The 14747-nt window shown below is 35.2% G+C and overlaps 2 protein-coding genes across 2 annotated transcripts; both read right to left on the reverse strand.

Annotated features, from left to right (window-relative positions):
- Window positions 1–6425: 6425 nt before the first annotated feature.
- LOC137716293 (dof zinc finger protein DOF3.6-like) lies at window positions 6426–8664 on the reverse strand. The gene is made up of 2 exons (XM_068455730.1): window positions 8451–8664; window positions 6426–8254 (listed from the first exon to the last, which is right to left on the reverse strand). The coding sequence occupies exons 1-2, from the start codon at window positions 8499–8501 to the stop codon at window positions 7187–7189; spliced, it is 1119 nt and encodes a 372-aa protein (XP_068311831.1). The 5' UTR covers window positions 8502–8664; the 3' UTR covers window positions 6426–7186.
- Window positions 8665–9917: 1253 nt separating this feature from the next.
- LOC137714275 (glycine-rich protein 2-like) lies at window positions 9918–13026 on the reverse strand. Its single transcript, XM_068453523.1, has 2 exons — window positions 12730–13026; window positions 9918–10133 (listed from the first exon to the last, which is right to left on the reverse strand). The coding sequence occupies exons 1-2, from the start codon at window positions 13024–13026 to the stop codon at window positions 9918–9920; spliced, it is 513 nt and encodes a 170-aa protein (XP_068309624.1).
- Between the last annotated feature and the right edge of the window lie 1721 nt (window positions 13027–14747).

Below are 14747 nucleotides of genomic sequence, written 5' to 3' on the forward strand. Positions count from 1 at the left end.
AAGAATATAAGCACAAGTATCACGTTCTCATGAGTGTGCTTGTCAAACATGAGTAGGAAATTCTTACTCATCCCAAACTTGGGAAAGAGGTCCTCTCCGGATCTCTTTCACCAAGGTTATCGGATCAAGTGATCCGAATCTTTAAAATTTCATTCAATGGTCCACCTATTTTGATCTCTTAAAAACTATAATAATTTTTTGTTGTTTGATGAAATTTCAAAAGTTTGGATCATTTAATTCAGTGGAGAGGATCTCTTTCCCCAAACTTTGCAGTTTGTATCCACCAACCAAACGTGCCATCATAAATATCAATTGCTTTTTTTAAGAAATACTTTCCACAAATATGAGAGATTTTTCTATGTGATCGGAACATGAGATGATATATCATGTGTCACTATACAAATGTTGGGATATGTGTATTAAAAAGTTAATAACTTAAAAAATAAAATTTTCCACCACTTAAATAAAAACACATAGTGTACCACTTGTGTTTTGGTCACAATGAAAATTTTCTCTGCAAACATGCTGTCATTAAGATAGGAACTGTCGGTGTATTGGCCCAATTTTTCAATATGACCGGAATACGGGATAATACACCACGTGTTACTATATAAACAGTGGGATATGTGTGTTAAAAAGTTAATAACTTTAAGGATAAAATTTCTTACCACTTATATAAAAACACATGATGTACCATTCATGTTCCAATTATAATGAAAAATTTCTCATTGTATTGGGCGATTTGGAACCTTTCATATCACATGGTACGTGTTATTATTAATTGGAACACCGGCCGCTTGCTTTTCTATATCCGTAAAAAGGATCAAGAATTTAGGATTATCAAAAGAAGTTAATATATGCCTTTGTGATATATATATATATATATATATATATATATAAAGAGAGAGAGAGAGAGAGAGAGAGAGAGAGAGAGAGAGAGAGAGAGAGAGAGAGAGAGAGAGAGAGAGAGAGAGAGAGAGAGAGAGAGAGAAATTTTACTTTTCCCAAAAAAAAAAAGGAAGGGATTATCTCTAGATCTCTTCCACCTAATTCACTAAGTTTGAGATCCGGGCCATTGAAATTTGATCCAACGGTTAAAGTTATTGAAACTTTTAAAGTGTATCCCCTGTTTGTAGCCGTTGGATCAAATTTTAATGGTCCAGATCCCCGGATTTGATGGATTAGGAGGAAGGGATCCGGAGATGATCCATTTCCGAAAAAAATAATATAGGAAGTATTTAAGGAAAGAAAAATTTATTTTTTTGTAATAAAATGAGGATTAGTTGTGGGGCCTACACCACATCGAACTTCAACGATCCGAACCGTTTATTTTTCAAATTGCACCTCTTAGATCATCCTTGAAAAATATTAGTCAATCGGAAATATTTGAGATATCTACTTGAGTTCAAGAAATTGACGAACATTTTGTTCTATAAGAACAATGAAATTTCATCGTAATAATTAAATAGGAAAATGGTTTTGGATTGAATTAAATTTTTGCAAGGATAATCTATGAATTGAGGCTTACAAAATAGACCGTCCAGATCGTTGAAGTTCGTTGTAGAGTGGGTTCCACAACTAATCCCTTTTTTTTTTTTTTAATAAAATAGAAATCATTTCCCTTAAAAGGCCTATATATATCACAAAATTAGACAAAACTAAAATCATTAAGACATTCATTTGAGTGAAAAAATAAACGAATACGGTTCTACAAAGAAACCCTGAACTCTTAATATAATAATCTAACGGTTATATAATTTCAAATTTGGATGATTTTTGGTAGACATGATATTCGAGAGAAGACTTAAAAGATAAACGGATCGAATTGTTGAAACATATTATGAAGTGGGCCTAGAAAATATGAGTCAAAAATTGTGTAAAAAAGATAGTGACACGAATTTGTCCAATATGTATATATGTTACTGAACTTTCCATGCACATACGTAATACGTTTTGCTCATGAGATGTAACAGAATTTAAACACAAAAGAATGTGCTTCTGGTAGAAGAAAGTAATTGTCAACAAGATGATAAGACAGTGAGACAATCGAACATGATTTGAAATTCTATAGAATTCCCTCTCTCAGATTGGGGAATTAAAGTAATCTGAATTTTCCACCTCAAAAGGAAAAAAAGAATAAAAGGCTAACTACTGTGGATGCAAATTTCCGCATTCTTCTTCTTGGACGAAAATGCACATGCAAAATAATTAACACCTTAAGTCAAGGCCAAGAACCTCATGCTCCCACAATGAATTTTTTTTGTTTTTTGGGGGGGGGGGGGGGGATGCTTTGGCTGAAGAACCTCCAATGCCAAAGTTAGAATTTGAGGGAAAAATGTTTAGAGAAATTTGGAGAATTTTTAGAAGAGTGGGAACCGGCCACATTTGGTGGTTTGTGGGTGTAATTGCAAGATACATAATATCTTGCAATCAATTAGGAAATTAATTAATTAGGAAATTAATCAATTAATTTAGGTAATTAATCATATTTTGAATAAATAATTTGAAGGTTACCTTGTGGGGAGGATTTGATGAGGATGGATGAAATATGTTTTGAATAAATACCTATTTTGTTCACTTTTGACCTTGATTGAGTCGTGATTGTCCACTGTTAGTGCGTAGGAGTTTCGGTGTGCCTCAAGGGTAATTTTGTCATTTTCACCCAAGAATCCATGTGTCGCCTCCATACTTTTCTCGATTATTTTTGGCTCCACAACTACCACATTATCGATCAACATTCTGCAAAGGATCATTAAGAACTAGGACAATTTCTTCATGTAGCTCCATCTAGACCTGACATTCGTGTCATGCTTCTCATGTTCGTGTCGTTTTCATGACATACTCGATACCTTAACGGGTCGTGTTGTGTAACACCCGTTAAAGTAAACGAGTAATATGACCCGACTCGAAATTGATCCATTAAAATTATCAAGTGATATAACCCGACCTGTTACCTGTTAAAAAAAAAAAAATTTAAATCAATAAATAATGAAAATGAAAAATATAATTTGACTTAAAAAAAATGGAAAACATAATACTAAATTAGTATATGCATATTACATTGTCACGTCAATATTACATCAAAATATTAAAAAAAAAAAAAAAAAAAACATTTGTCTTTCAAGTATTATAGACCCCAAAATAAGATCCTAATGCAAAAACATGAGTACATTACTACAAACTACCAAATGTTTAAGGATGTGCAAAATGAAGAGAGTTGCGTTTCAAGGTTGAGGATGCAATCCCGAACGTTTATATATGCTTTCACATTTTTCAGATTTGTACATTAATTATTATGAATTTTACTTATTTTGAACTCCCTTAAATATACTATTCATGAGGGCTTGTATGGTTCTAAAAATTGAAATGGCGATGTCCCCATCCTCAAAGTGTAGAGGATGCACTCACGAGCGTTTGTCGATTTTTTTCACACTTTTTGCACTTTTAAATTAATTATTATAATTTTTTTAATGTGTTTTATAATTTTTTTCAATTTCACTCTTTGCGTATAGTATACTATAAAAATAAATAAATAGAACTTAAATATAATAATACAATAATACATATATATACACACACACACTATGCCTATTATATTTTATAGTAAATTTTTTTTATTAGTTTAAAAAATTAAAATGATGAAAATAACATTTTTCTTAACTTGTCGAAACGGGTTATCCACGTGTCACCATCGTGTTAACCTATTAAGGATTAGTTATTAACGGGTTCTTATCGTGTGACCCGATTAGTTATTGTGTCCATCCGAAACCCGTTTTTTCTGTGTCGTTTACTTATCGTGTTAACGAATTGTGTAAGAAATTGCCAATTCTAACTCCATCATCACATACAATCATGCTATATTATGGAGGCGACGATGTGACAAGATACTATTACATGTCCTTTTTTTTTCCCAATTGAAATTCAGAGAACTTTATACAGTGGAGTATTATATCACATATATACTTTATACAATGGCTATGATGTGACGAGATACTATAACATGCCTTTCCTTCAAGCCCCACGTCTCTCTTTATGCTCTTTGATGTGTGGAATATCAAATATACATGAGCTTAGAACCTCTTCTAATAACTTAAGTGTAAAATAGTTAAATGTCTTATTGTTTTTTTTTTGTAATATTATTTTATATATAGCTAATGGCTGAAATACCCATAGCAAGGTTAGTATTGAAGCCGCAAGATAAAATAATTTGGTAAAGCACGTTATATGTAATGTACATATATAATATCAAAAGTATGGATTCCACATCATATGGACCCCCTCTAAGAAATTGGGACCGATGAATTACTTTTCAGATGAGAGTGCATGGAATCTAATTAAACTTAAACAAACTACTCTGAAGTTGCTTAGATAGTTTTACAGAAAACATAGAGTATACCTGCAACGGATTATAAAGAACTGAGTTTAAAATGAAAGCTAATTAAGGACGCAAGTACAGCATGTATATTTAAGATCATATATAATTAGAGTTAAAAAGAAAAGATCATGCTATAGCAAAGTATACTTTGATAATAAGATATGTGATACATGTAATGACTGTCAATTTAGTAAAATCATAACAATTTGTTTACTATGTTTTAGGAGTTTGAATTTAATCATAAACTTTTTTTATAAACAACATCAAGGGTAATGAAGAATTAGAAGAGTAGGACTACACATAAGGGTTGTAGACATAAAACTAAATCCCATGACACAAAAAATATAAATAGATAAATAAAATAAAGAAAGTCAAAAGACCTATAGGAACGGTATAACATATTCACTGTGTTTCTTCAAAGGGTGGTGCTATACACATATTCTTTTTAACTTCCACATATTTCTCTTAATTTTCGGTCATCAAATTGAATGAATTAAAAAAGATCAAATGACATAAATTAATAATAGGTGTGTGGGAGGTAAAATTGAATGTGTGAATAGAACCACCCATTCCAAAAAGATGGGCCTACTTTTATGCATAGTGTGGTTGGCGTTATGCATGCTTAAGGGTAACACTATATTGTTTTAAGCTTATCATTATCTTTCGACTTGTAGAGAACCCAGCAAACTGTTGACCTATCCTACTACTTCTAACTGAATACCCACGAAGGCTAGCACAAACTAACAACTCAAACTGAATATGCAGCTGGCAGCAAGTAACTACTATATATTAACTAAAGAGTATATTGGATTTTTTAAAGGTTTTAAAGAAGAACACATGTAAAAAATAAAATAAAATAAAAAAGAAATGCAAATAATACCATGGCCCATTTGGAAGAAGAAGAACGTCAGAAGGTGATAAAGAGGAATAAAGTGAAAAGGAAAAATAAAACGCAGGCCCATCTGCTTCACCGTACACAATAGCACAGAAGAATACAGAAAGAGAGTAGATTTCACACTTATCAATGAGTGGGTCAACAAAATGAACAAACATAAAAATTGAGGTCGTGGAATTCGGAGCCCTGCATGCTTTGAATTAGTCTTTGATTGCGTTGCATTGCTCTTCCTAAACGATCGTACCTCTCTCAGTCTCTCATCAGGCTTCATCAATAGCCATTCCTCCTCTTTTTTGCTTTCCCTTTTGCCACCGCCCATATGCATAATGCATGCTCATTTTCTTCTCACAATAACTGTTTCTGCAGTCTACGTCCCATGACCAATATCAAATATCGAGAGAGAGAGAGAGAGAGAGAGTAAGAGTGTCTGCTTTGAGTTTTTGCTTCTGAGCATTCTGGTTGGATTGCTTTATTCGTCCATTGCTTGGCAGCCTTGGTTCTCACAAAAGCAAATCCATGATTCCTCTCTTTTTCATAAGATGACCAACCCTTTTGGCTTACAATACTAATATGTAATTATTACATCGATCTCTGAAGAGATCAGAAGAGATATAATCATATCTTGTTATATTCTAACGTGACCAAATTCTATTATTTTCTTGGCCCAATTTCAGAAGAATGTTTGGGGGAACCATGTTTGGTTTTAAAGTAGTAAACAATAAAAAAGTGTTTAAAAAAGGCTTGCACCCAAGTTCTGTGTTGAATTCACTATCTTTTAATAATGCTGCATAAAAAGAAAATTAACGAAAATAGTTCTTTGACCTATCTAGTATTTGAAAAAACAAATTAATTAACTCATGCACATTGTATAACAATATTGTAGACAACTTGCTGATCGCTTGGGTTTGGTTGGTTGAGAAAATTGGATACTTGCATGCATGGTTTTTAGTGGGATTTTTGGCATTTTCTCATATTTCACTTCAAAGTTGTCAACTTTCACTTTCACCCACCCAAAACAAATAAGTACTTCCACTGACCTTATCATTCTTATTATTATTACAAAATCATTATATATAGTACTGTTTTGTATGCATGATAATGATGCTCTCTCTCTCTCTCTCTCTCTCTCTCCCCCCTCCCATGCATCAGTCTCTCTGACGCACAAATCTAAATGTAGTAAACATGTTTTCCTGCTGAGGTGAAAACTGAAAACAAATTAACATCCTATTGAATTCGAATCTCTTAAAAACATGAGACAAGAAGCTTTCTGGGAGTTCAAAATTTGCGACATTTACAGGAATTGGGAAAATGGGCGAAGTGGAGTCAGTGTCCCTCTCTCAAGTCCTGATGACACATCACTTTTCGTTCATTAAATTTTTTAGAGAGAGAGAGACCATTGAAGACAGTGCTTGGTGAATGACCTAAAGGCAAACCTTTTCAGAGCAATGGTGGAATGTGGATCAGATCAAGTACTTAAGTTAAAACCTAAACCAGAGAGACATAGAGAGACTTACAATCAATGCAAAATCGTACGCACATAATTAATAGTAGGACTCATAATATAATAAATAAATTCAATGAGTAGACATTATTCTTGCATTTTCATTTCTCATGCAGTAGGGTTAATATTAAATGCATGTGGCTAAAAGAAGACGTGAGAGGTTTATAACAAGTGATCATCTCATAGTGTTCCGATACAACCCTATGCTACACAAATTAAGGACCAAGTACTCCATACATATGTAATTAAACCCATACACTGATACACGATACCAACAAGCACAACATAAGTACTCAAAGTTAAAAATAAAAACAAAATAAAATACAAAATAGAAAGCCTACCATTTCTTAATTGGTTCCACCTCTAATCAGCAATGATGATTAGGATTCTTGAAATTCATCACCGTGGGCCTTAGTTACAAGAGATGGCTTGTGGAAGAAGAGTTGGGTCCTGATAAATCTGTCCACGCATTCAAATTTCCACCCCAGAACTGGCTATTGTTAATTTCAGGTGAAATAGCAGTACCCAAAGAAGGTCTCATCAAACTAGGACCATGATTATCTTCAGTTTTCACTGGAGGGGGCAACTGCTCAGTACTAATCCTAGAATTATTCCCAACCATTGGATGGGTTGATGCTTGATGATCGACTCCTTGATCACTAGTTTGAAATGGGTATAAACCTGTTGATGTTGATGATTCGAACCCGGTACCGCCCAAGAATGGAATGTGCTGCAAGTTCAAATTACGCCACTGATTATTATGACCCCCTCCTAATATTCCACCACTTAAATTGTTCATATTATTGCCTCCTGCAATCTGATGAAATTGAAACCCCATATGATGATGGTGATGATCAGTCTCTTCCTGCTGGATCTCATTGAAGTTCAATCCCATGTTCCCAGCACCACCATAACGACCTAGACTTTGTATGGATGATGCTAGAAATGGTAGTGATTGATGAGTACTCGGTGGTAGGTTTGAAAAATGATGAGTAATATTACCAATCATATGATCTGATGAGTTGTTGGTAATTGAGTTGGAACCTGTTTGGATATGATCGCCAGTGGCTACTGGAGATTTGGATCGACTGCTGTTACTGCTGTTGTTGCTTTTGCTTTTCTTGTTTCGACGACATCCTCCTCCCACGGGAACGCTCCTTAGGGAACCTCCTCGGGTCCAATAACGCCTACATGTCTTGCAGAAGTGGCGAGGCTGACTGAGGCTGTAGTTGTTGAAATAGCAAAACTTGGTGTTGGTGGACTCACACCGCGGACACTTGAGCGCGGTTTCTGGTTGTGGAATCTTTGCCAGACGGGCTCGATCAGACATCGAACTAGGTCTGATGGAGCCTGGGCCGCCACCACCACCAATATTAGCTGCACCACCAACATGAGTTAGTGACGGTGGTGGAGGCAGTGGTGGAAGCTCATGTAGATTTTCACTTCCAGTAGTAGCACTTCCTAGTGGATGATGATTTGGCTGCTGCAAGATAATAAAAATCAAAAGAAACTATGAGTTAATCATAAGAAACAAATATTTCTGGTATATTCACAAAGATATCACATAGGAATAGGAATAATTATCTTTTTAATTTGCTTTTAGTTTTGTTCTTCCCTTTTCTCTATTTTGGCGACGATAGAAGTTATTGATGGAAAATTGGAGCTAGAGAAAACCTCACCTGATGCCAATTGGGAGGATCTAAATAGACTGGAATAGATGAGAAAACCATGGTGTTTGATCTTTTTTCTTCTTTTATAAAGTTTGATGGGTCTTTAGGAAATATGGTGGTGGAGAATCACACCAAGGGAATACCAGAGCCAAGAAAGAAAGAAAAGAGAAAAGAGAAAGCTAGAGAGGAGGAAAGCAAGGGAGAGGCTTTTGTATATTTTTACTTTTATTCCCTCATTCTCTCTCTTTTTGTTTTATTATATTTAGGGTTTTGGGTGGTCGATGAAATTTCTTCGCATTTAAGCTTTCTTTTGACGCTGTGGACTCTGATTTAATTAGTGCTTAAAAAAAAGCAATTAGTTGCTGCCTCTGCCTGGCTCATGCATGGAACAGAGAGAAAGAAGGTGACACAGTAAAGCAAATTACATATCACTATCTAATTAGCCATTGTGGTGGGATCGCCGCCTCAAGTGAAGTCATCAGATTAACTCCTCATTAGGAGTTGTACGGAATAATTTGCATTAATACCTTTACAACATGACTAATTTTCGATATTAGTACTCTTGAGCTCCGCTTGTTCACCTTCTTAGCTGGGATTGCACTAGTTTCAAGTACTAAGCTAAATTAGATTAGTCTAGACTAAACAGTATAAGAATTGTCAAGCATTTTATCAGTGTCGACTAATCCACGAACTAGAATATTATCAATTCCTAATTTTTTTTTAATTATTGTTTTTATTCACTTTTGCCTTAAAAACCCTAAAATTTGCACTCATTACATGAAATAAAAATAAAATAAAATAAAATAAAATAAACCATCCTAAAATTTTAAAAGGGAAATTTTATTTACACCCAACTTGTTCTCTACATCCATCTTGTATTTAATTTAGGGTAAATCTCAGTTCACTACCCTCATGTTTCATGGTTTTCAACATTTAGTACATCAAATTTTTTTCGTCCTAGAGTTATACTTAAAGTGTTAATTTTGGGATGGTCTTATACATCCGTTAGTCAAACTGTTAAATCTGCCGTTAACTGATGACGTGACACTCATGTGGACAATGACTAGCCGCCATGTGTCATTAAGGGGTCTACGTGGATTTTTTTATTTTTTTTATGAGAAGGGGTTCGAAAAAAAAAAAAATAGTGGTTCCTAAAACTGCAACAACCATGGCTTTATCTTCATCATCCCAAACCCCTCCTCCTAAACCCATCTCAATCTTCATCTCCAAAATCTAGAAAAATCAACAACCCTACAAAAATTGAGCTAAAACTTTCAAAACCCAAATCAAATCTCAGCCCTAAATACCCCCTGAACCATGAAAAAAAAAAAAAAAAAAAAATCAAACAACAAAGAAATCTAGAAAATCCAACAAAACCCAAATCCAAGTTTCCATCGATCCGCACATAGAGCCATGAAGATCCGAACTTTGAAGCTCCGAGAGGCCCACAAGCCCACGAGCAGGGGTGGGGGGCTGTCATACTGCTTGGTGTTGTGGGACCAATAAGCCTACCACGTCGTGAGGGCCTCCTCCTCCGACCCCACAATAGCTATCCACGACTCTCTTATCCTGTCCAGCCCTCCCAAGCTCCTCCTCCACCACCGCGACGGCATCACGGCTCTCGCTCTCAGCCCCAACTCCACCTGCCTTACCTCCGGCTCCGTCAAGCTCTACAAGTTTCCCGGTCAATATCTCCCAACAAGTAAACAGACAACACCCAGATTTGAATTTCCATCCAAAATCAAATACAACAAATTAGGGTTTCATAAACTGAGAAATTGGGATATGAGATTTGGGTATAACAAGGACAAAAATAACAAATTCATAATAAAGTTTGAAGCTTTTAAATATACAAATATGCACAAGAATGGAAATGGCAGGTTAATAGTACAAGGACCCATATTCAAATTTTAGATAGAGAAAGAGAGACATTGAGAGAGGAGAGAGGAGAAAGGAGTGAGAAAACTTACTCAAGTGGGTGTAAACGGCTTTTTAGAGTTTTGCCCTTCTGGCGAGAGAGAGAGAGAGAGAGATAGAGGAGAGAGAAACGTCAGAGATAGAGAGAGAGAAACTTATGAGATAGATAGAGGAAAGAGGAAAAAGGAAAAGAGAGAGGAGAGAGGGGAGTGAGCGGTGGAGATGGAAGCTGGTGCAGGCAAGGGAGGCAAGAGGCTTACCGTCACACTAGTAGGGAAGACGAAGAGGGAAGGAAAAAAGGGAGTTCTATTTTTATTTTATTTTATTTTAAGTACTTTTATTTAATTAATCTTTTTAATGACACGTGGCGCCCAATCATTGTCCACATGGACGCCACATCATCAGTTAACGGCAGACTTAACAGTTTGACTAACGGATTTATGAGATTGTCCTAAAATTAACACTTTAGGTATGACTCTGGGACAAAAAAAACTTGATGTACTAAATGTTGAAAACCACGAAACTTGAGAGTAGTAAACTGAGATTTACCCTTTAATTTATCATTTAGTATCTCTTTAAATTCACTTTTATTACCTAAATTACCCTCACAAACTCATCCTAATATGTGAATTTATCTTTACACCCAATTAAAAAATTAAAAAACCAAAATCTAAACCCTAAAATGTCGGGAAGTCATTGAAGCAATGAGAAATGTTGAACGGTGTGGGTGAATTTTGTTGCTCTTTCTCCATCGAATCAACTAAGGCACTGATATTTCAAAACATTTTCTTCGATTGATAAAATTTACTATCTTTTGATTGTATTGAAGGTTGAAATGATTTATAAGTTGCACTAATGGAGAATCGTGAGAGAACTCGATAGGGTTAAGTCATCATCTCATTACTATTATTTGAATAGTTAAATCAAATTCGGCACCCAGAAAGCAGTTGTGGAAAACAATGGTTGTGCTGAAGTTTTCTTGGTACTCTCATTGAGATTTCAATCTCAATTTGTCTTTCGGCTATTTAAGCAAGCTGTTTTAGGATGAGAGATTTTGTGCCTTTTGGTTCTCAAACATAGTCAACATCTCATCACTATATTTGGACCTTTAAATAAGGCAATTTCACCAAATTGTGTCATGGTGAGGCGATTACTGAATGTGGGTTTATAGATAAAAAATAATTTTAGTTTTAATTGCATATCATTTTTTATGGTAATTGTACAATAGGGTAAAAAAAACAATTTACATATAATGTTTGAGTTAGGTATAGAGTAAAGTCATATGGGTTCAAATAAAATTTTCCAATTCTCAATCACCACTGTCTTACCATTTAGTACTACAGTCTGATGATATTACTCTTCACTTGGAAGTGAGAGGTCTTAGGTTCAAATCTCGTGGATGGTGAATTCGATACCAAATTAGGTTGCCCATTGTGTGGCTTAGCCGAACTCCCTCTTTCCTTAATGTAAAAATATTGATGTACTAAAAAAAAAAAAAATCACCACTGTACTCTTTATCCCTTCTCCTCTCTCTGCCATGGCTGACACTGCAATTACCAAAATGGCCACCAAGTACCAGTTGAAGGGTAGTCAATGACAAATACCGATTTGGACACGAAGCCAATATCCTTGCTGGAAAGGTCTGGGACGCCGCTCCGAACCCGATCTAAACATCATCGGGCGCCAACCTCGCAAAGGAGAACCTCGAGGGCATTTTTTAGGCTGCTGTCATGGGCTGTGCTAGTCGGCCCGGTAGTTGTTGCTGATGTAGGAATGAGACCGGTAAGACGAAATTGGAGGGGGAATTAGCAATCCCATGTTGACGAACGGACTGCTAGGCCTATGTTAGCGATGTCGTTAGTACACACAAGTCTCACCTAGTCTCATTTATGTTAATCCTTAGTCATAACAAATAAGGGATTATAATCCTAGCAAGCTAATCTAATCCTAGCTAAAAGGTGAAACAAACGGGGTCTTGTTTTGGTTTAGGAAGTGGCATCATAGTAAGGTCCGGTTTGGTATTACTTTTTTTTTTCACCAAAAGATGATTCACTTTAAAATTCAAAAATAAAAAAGTATGGTAAAAATGACATATCATGTTTATTTACAAGCAATGGCATCCAAACATCATCTTTTAAAAGTAGCTTGTCAGTGCTTTTAAAAGCTGCTTTGATAAAAAGTGGAGTTTAGTCTTTAATGAATATTTTTAATTCTTGTGATACCCTCTTAGTTTTTAAAATGACATTATTTATCCTTCTAGACACATTTATCCTTAAGGAACAAAGTAACCACCACCACGTATCACTACAAACTCTAATCTCTTACACCATCATTGTCGTTACCACCACCGTTGTTGTCACCACCACCACACCACAATCATGTCACCACCACTACCACTACAACCACCACCACCACCACAACCATACCCGCCACCACTACCACCACCACAACCATACCCGCCACCACTACCACCACAACCACAACTGCCACTACCATCTTTGGTGCCACCATCACCACCACCATAAACACAACTGCCACCACTATCACCACAAACACAACCACAACTGCCACCATTGTTGTTGTCGCCGCCCCTACCATCATTGTTACCTCTGCACCCCTTTATTGGCTCCAACAACACCACCAACACAATCACTATCCTCGCCACCATTGTTGTCATCATCGTCCACACTATCATGTCCATTTTTTTCATATATGCAATTATATCACTTTTACATTAAAACTTACCAAATATTTTTACACTACTTTTCATACTCACAACACTTTTAAAAATACAGTTTATCAAGCTCAACTGCTTTATTTTCTGTTCAACTTTTGGCCTTTGATATGTTTGGTGTTAATATAATACTTTCCAAATAAACACAAATAATTTTGGTAATATTTAGTTGAAATACACAAATATACTTCATTCTGGTGAATAATGTAAGTAAGAATTATGCACCGCAGAGAGCGTCAAAGGCAGTTCTAAAAGAATCATATGAGTTATAAGTGATAGACCTACACTAACAAGAAGAATTGTCCAACTCGCATGGTAGAGAAATCCCACATAAAGGGAAAGAAATCTTACTGATTTTAAATTCTTATGATACATTAAGTATCGAAAAAGTAAGGGTTGAAGGTGGATGTTAATTAATCTTGTGAACCATATGCTAACCTAGGTTATTATATGCTAAAGACACAGGACAAAAGGTGGGAATTCTATCCACTAATTGGGTTTTCCTTTTCTTGTGTAGCTTTGCTAAAAATTATAAACTATGGGTTCATAATAATTACGACGACATGGTAAATTACTGTGATAGGTAAGACTCTTTAAGTAGTCAATTACGGCAGATCAATAAAGAAAATATCTGTAACATGCCCCAACTTTTATCCACCTTTATGTTAGCGTCACAAAATCTTCAACTTGTCTCCCAACTTTGGTGCCTAACTCATAATTCAAAAAACCAAGGAGAGAACATCAAAGTTGATATCATTAATTTGTCATTTATATATTATTTGAGGTAAGTAAGAACTAAGGATTAGCAAGCTAGAGTTTCGACCTTTATTTCTTTCTTTTGCTTCTCTTTTTCTGTTTAATCACCTTTTCTTTTTCAGAAAGAGAGCCCATATGGTGTTGTAGGTCGAAAAATATTATAGATTTTATCTTTTTCTGTGGGGCTGCACCACAATGGACGAGGGGACTCAACATAAAAGCTTCAGCTTCGTCTATAAGGAATCTTCTTTACCGATCATAGGCGGTACGTACGTAGTATATCTAAGTTTAATTTAAAAACCATACGCTGTTTAGGTAACATGGAAATAGCGTACTCTCAATTTTCTACTGTTTGTATTTACGAATATGATCATGTAATAAGTATATCGTTAATCGTACATGGAAGTTCGCACTGTCAACGATATCAACTTTATTGACAAATATTGATAGCAAATATCCGTAAACTTTGGATACCCAATACCATATGGTCCATGTCCTGGTGTCTCTCTTTCCTCATTGTGATACAGCTTGCTGCCCTCTCTTTATGAAAGAGACATTGCAACATACTTCAAACACATTTTTATAATGTTTTGTAAGGGATAATCCGCAAGTGAAAATTCAAAAGATGAATGTTTTCGATTATACAACTTATACAGTGAAAGTTTATTATTCGCAGGAATGAGTTTTGTGGTCTTCCACGAGAGATGCAAGTATTCTTCAAAGAGTATATATTATTCATAATATATGCAAACAGAACGTCATATTAGCGCCCACCTCCAATCCAACGTCATATTAGCACCCACCTCCAATCCAACCCTTACTCTTTTATTTTATTGTAAATATGTTTATAACTAAGATATTTTAAAATTTATTTAATATAAAAAAAGTTACAAATTTAA

This window comes from Pyrus communis, chromosome 14, assembly GCF_963583255.1.
Source record: "Pyrus communis chromosome 14, drPyrComm1.1, whole genome shotgun sequence".
Lineage (NCBI taxonomy): Eukaryota > Viridiplantae > Streptophyta > Magnoliopsida > Rosales > Rosaceae > Pyrus > Pyrus communis.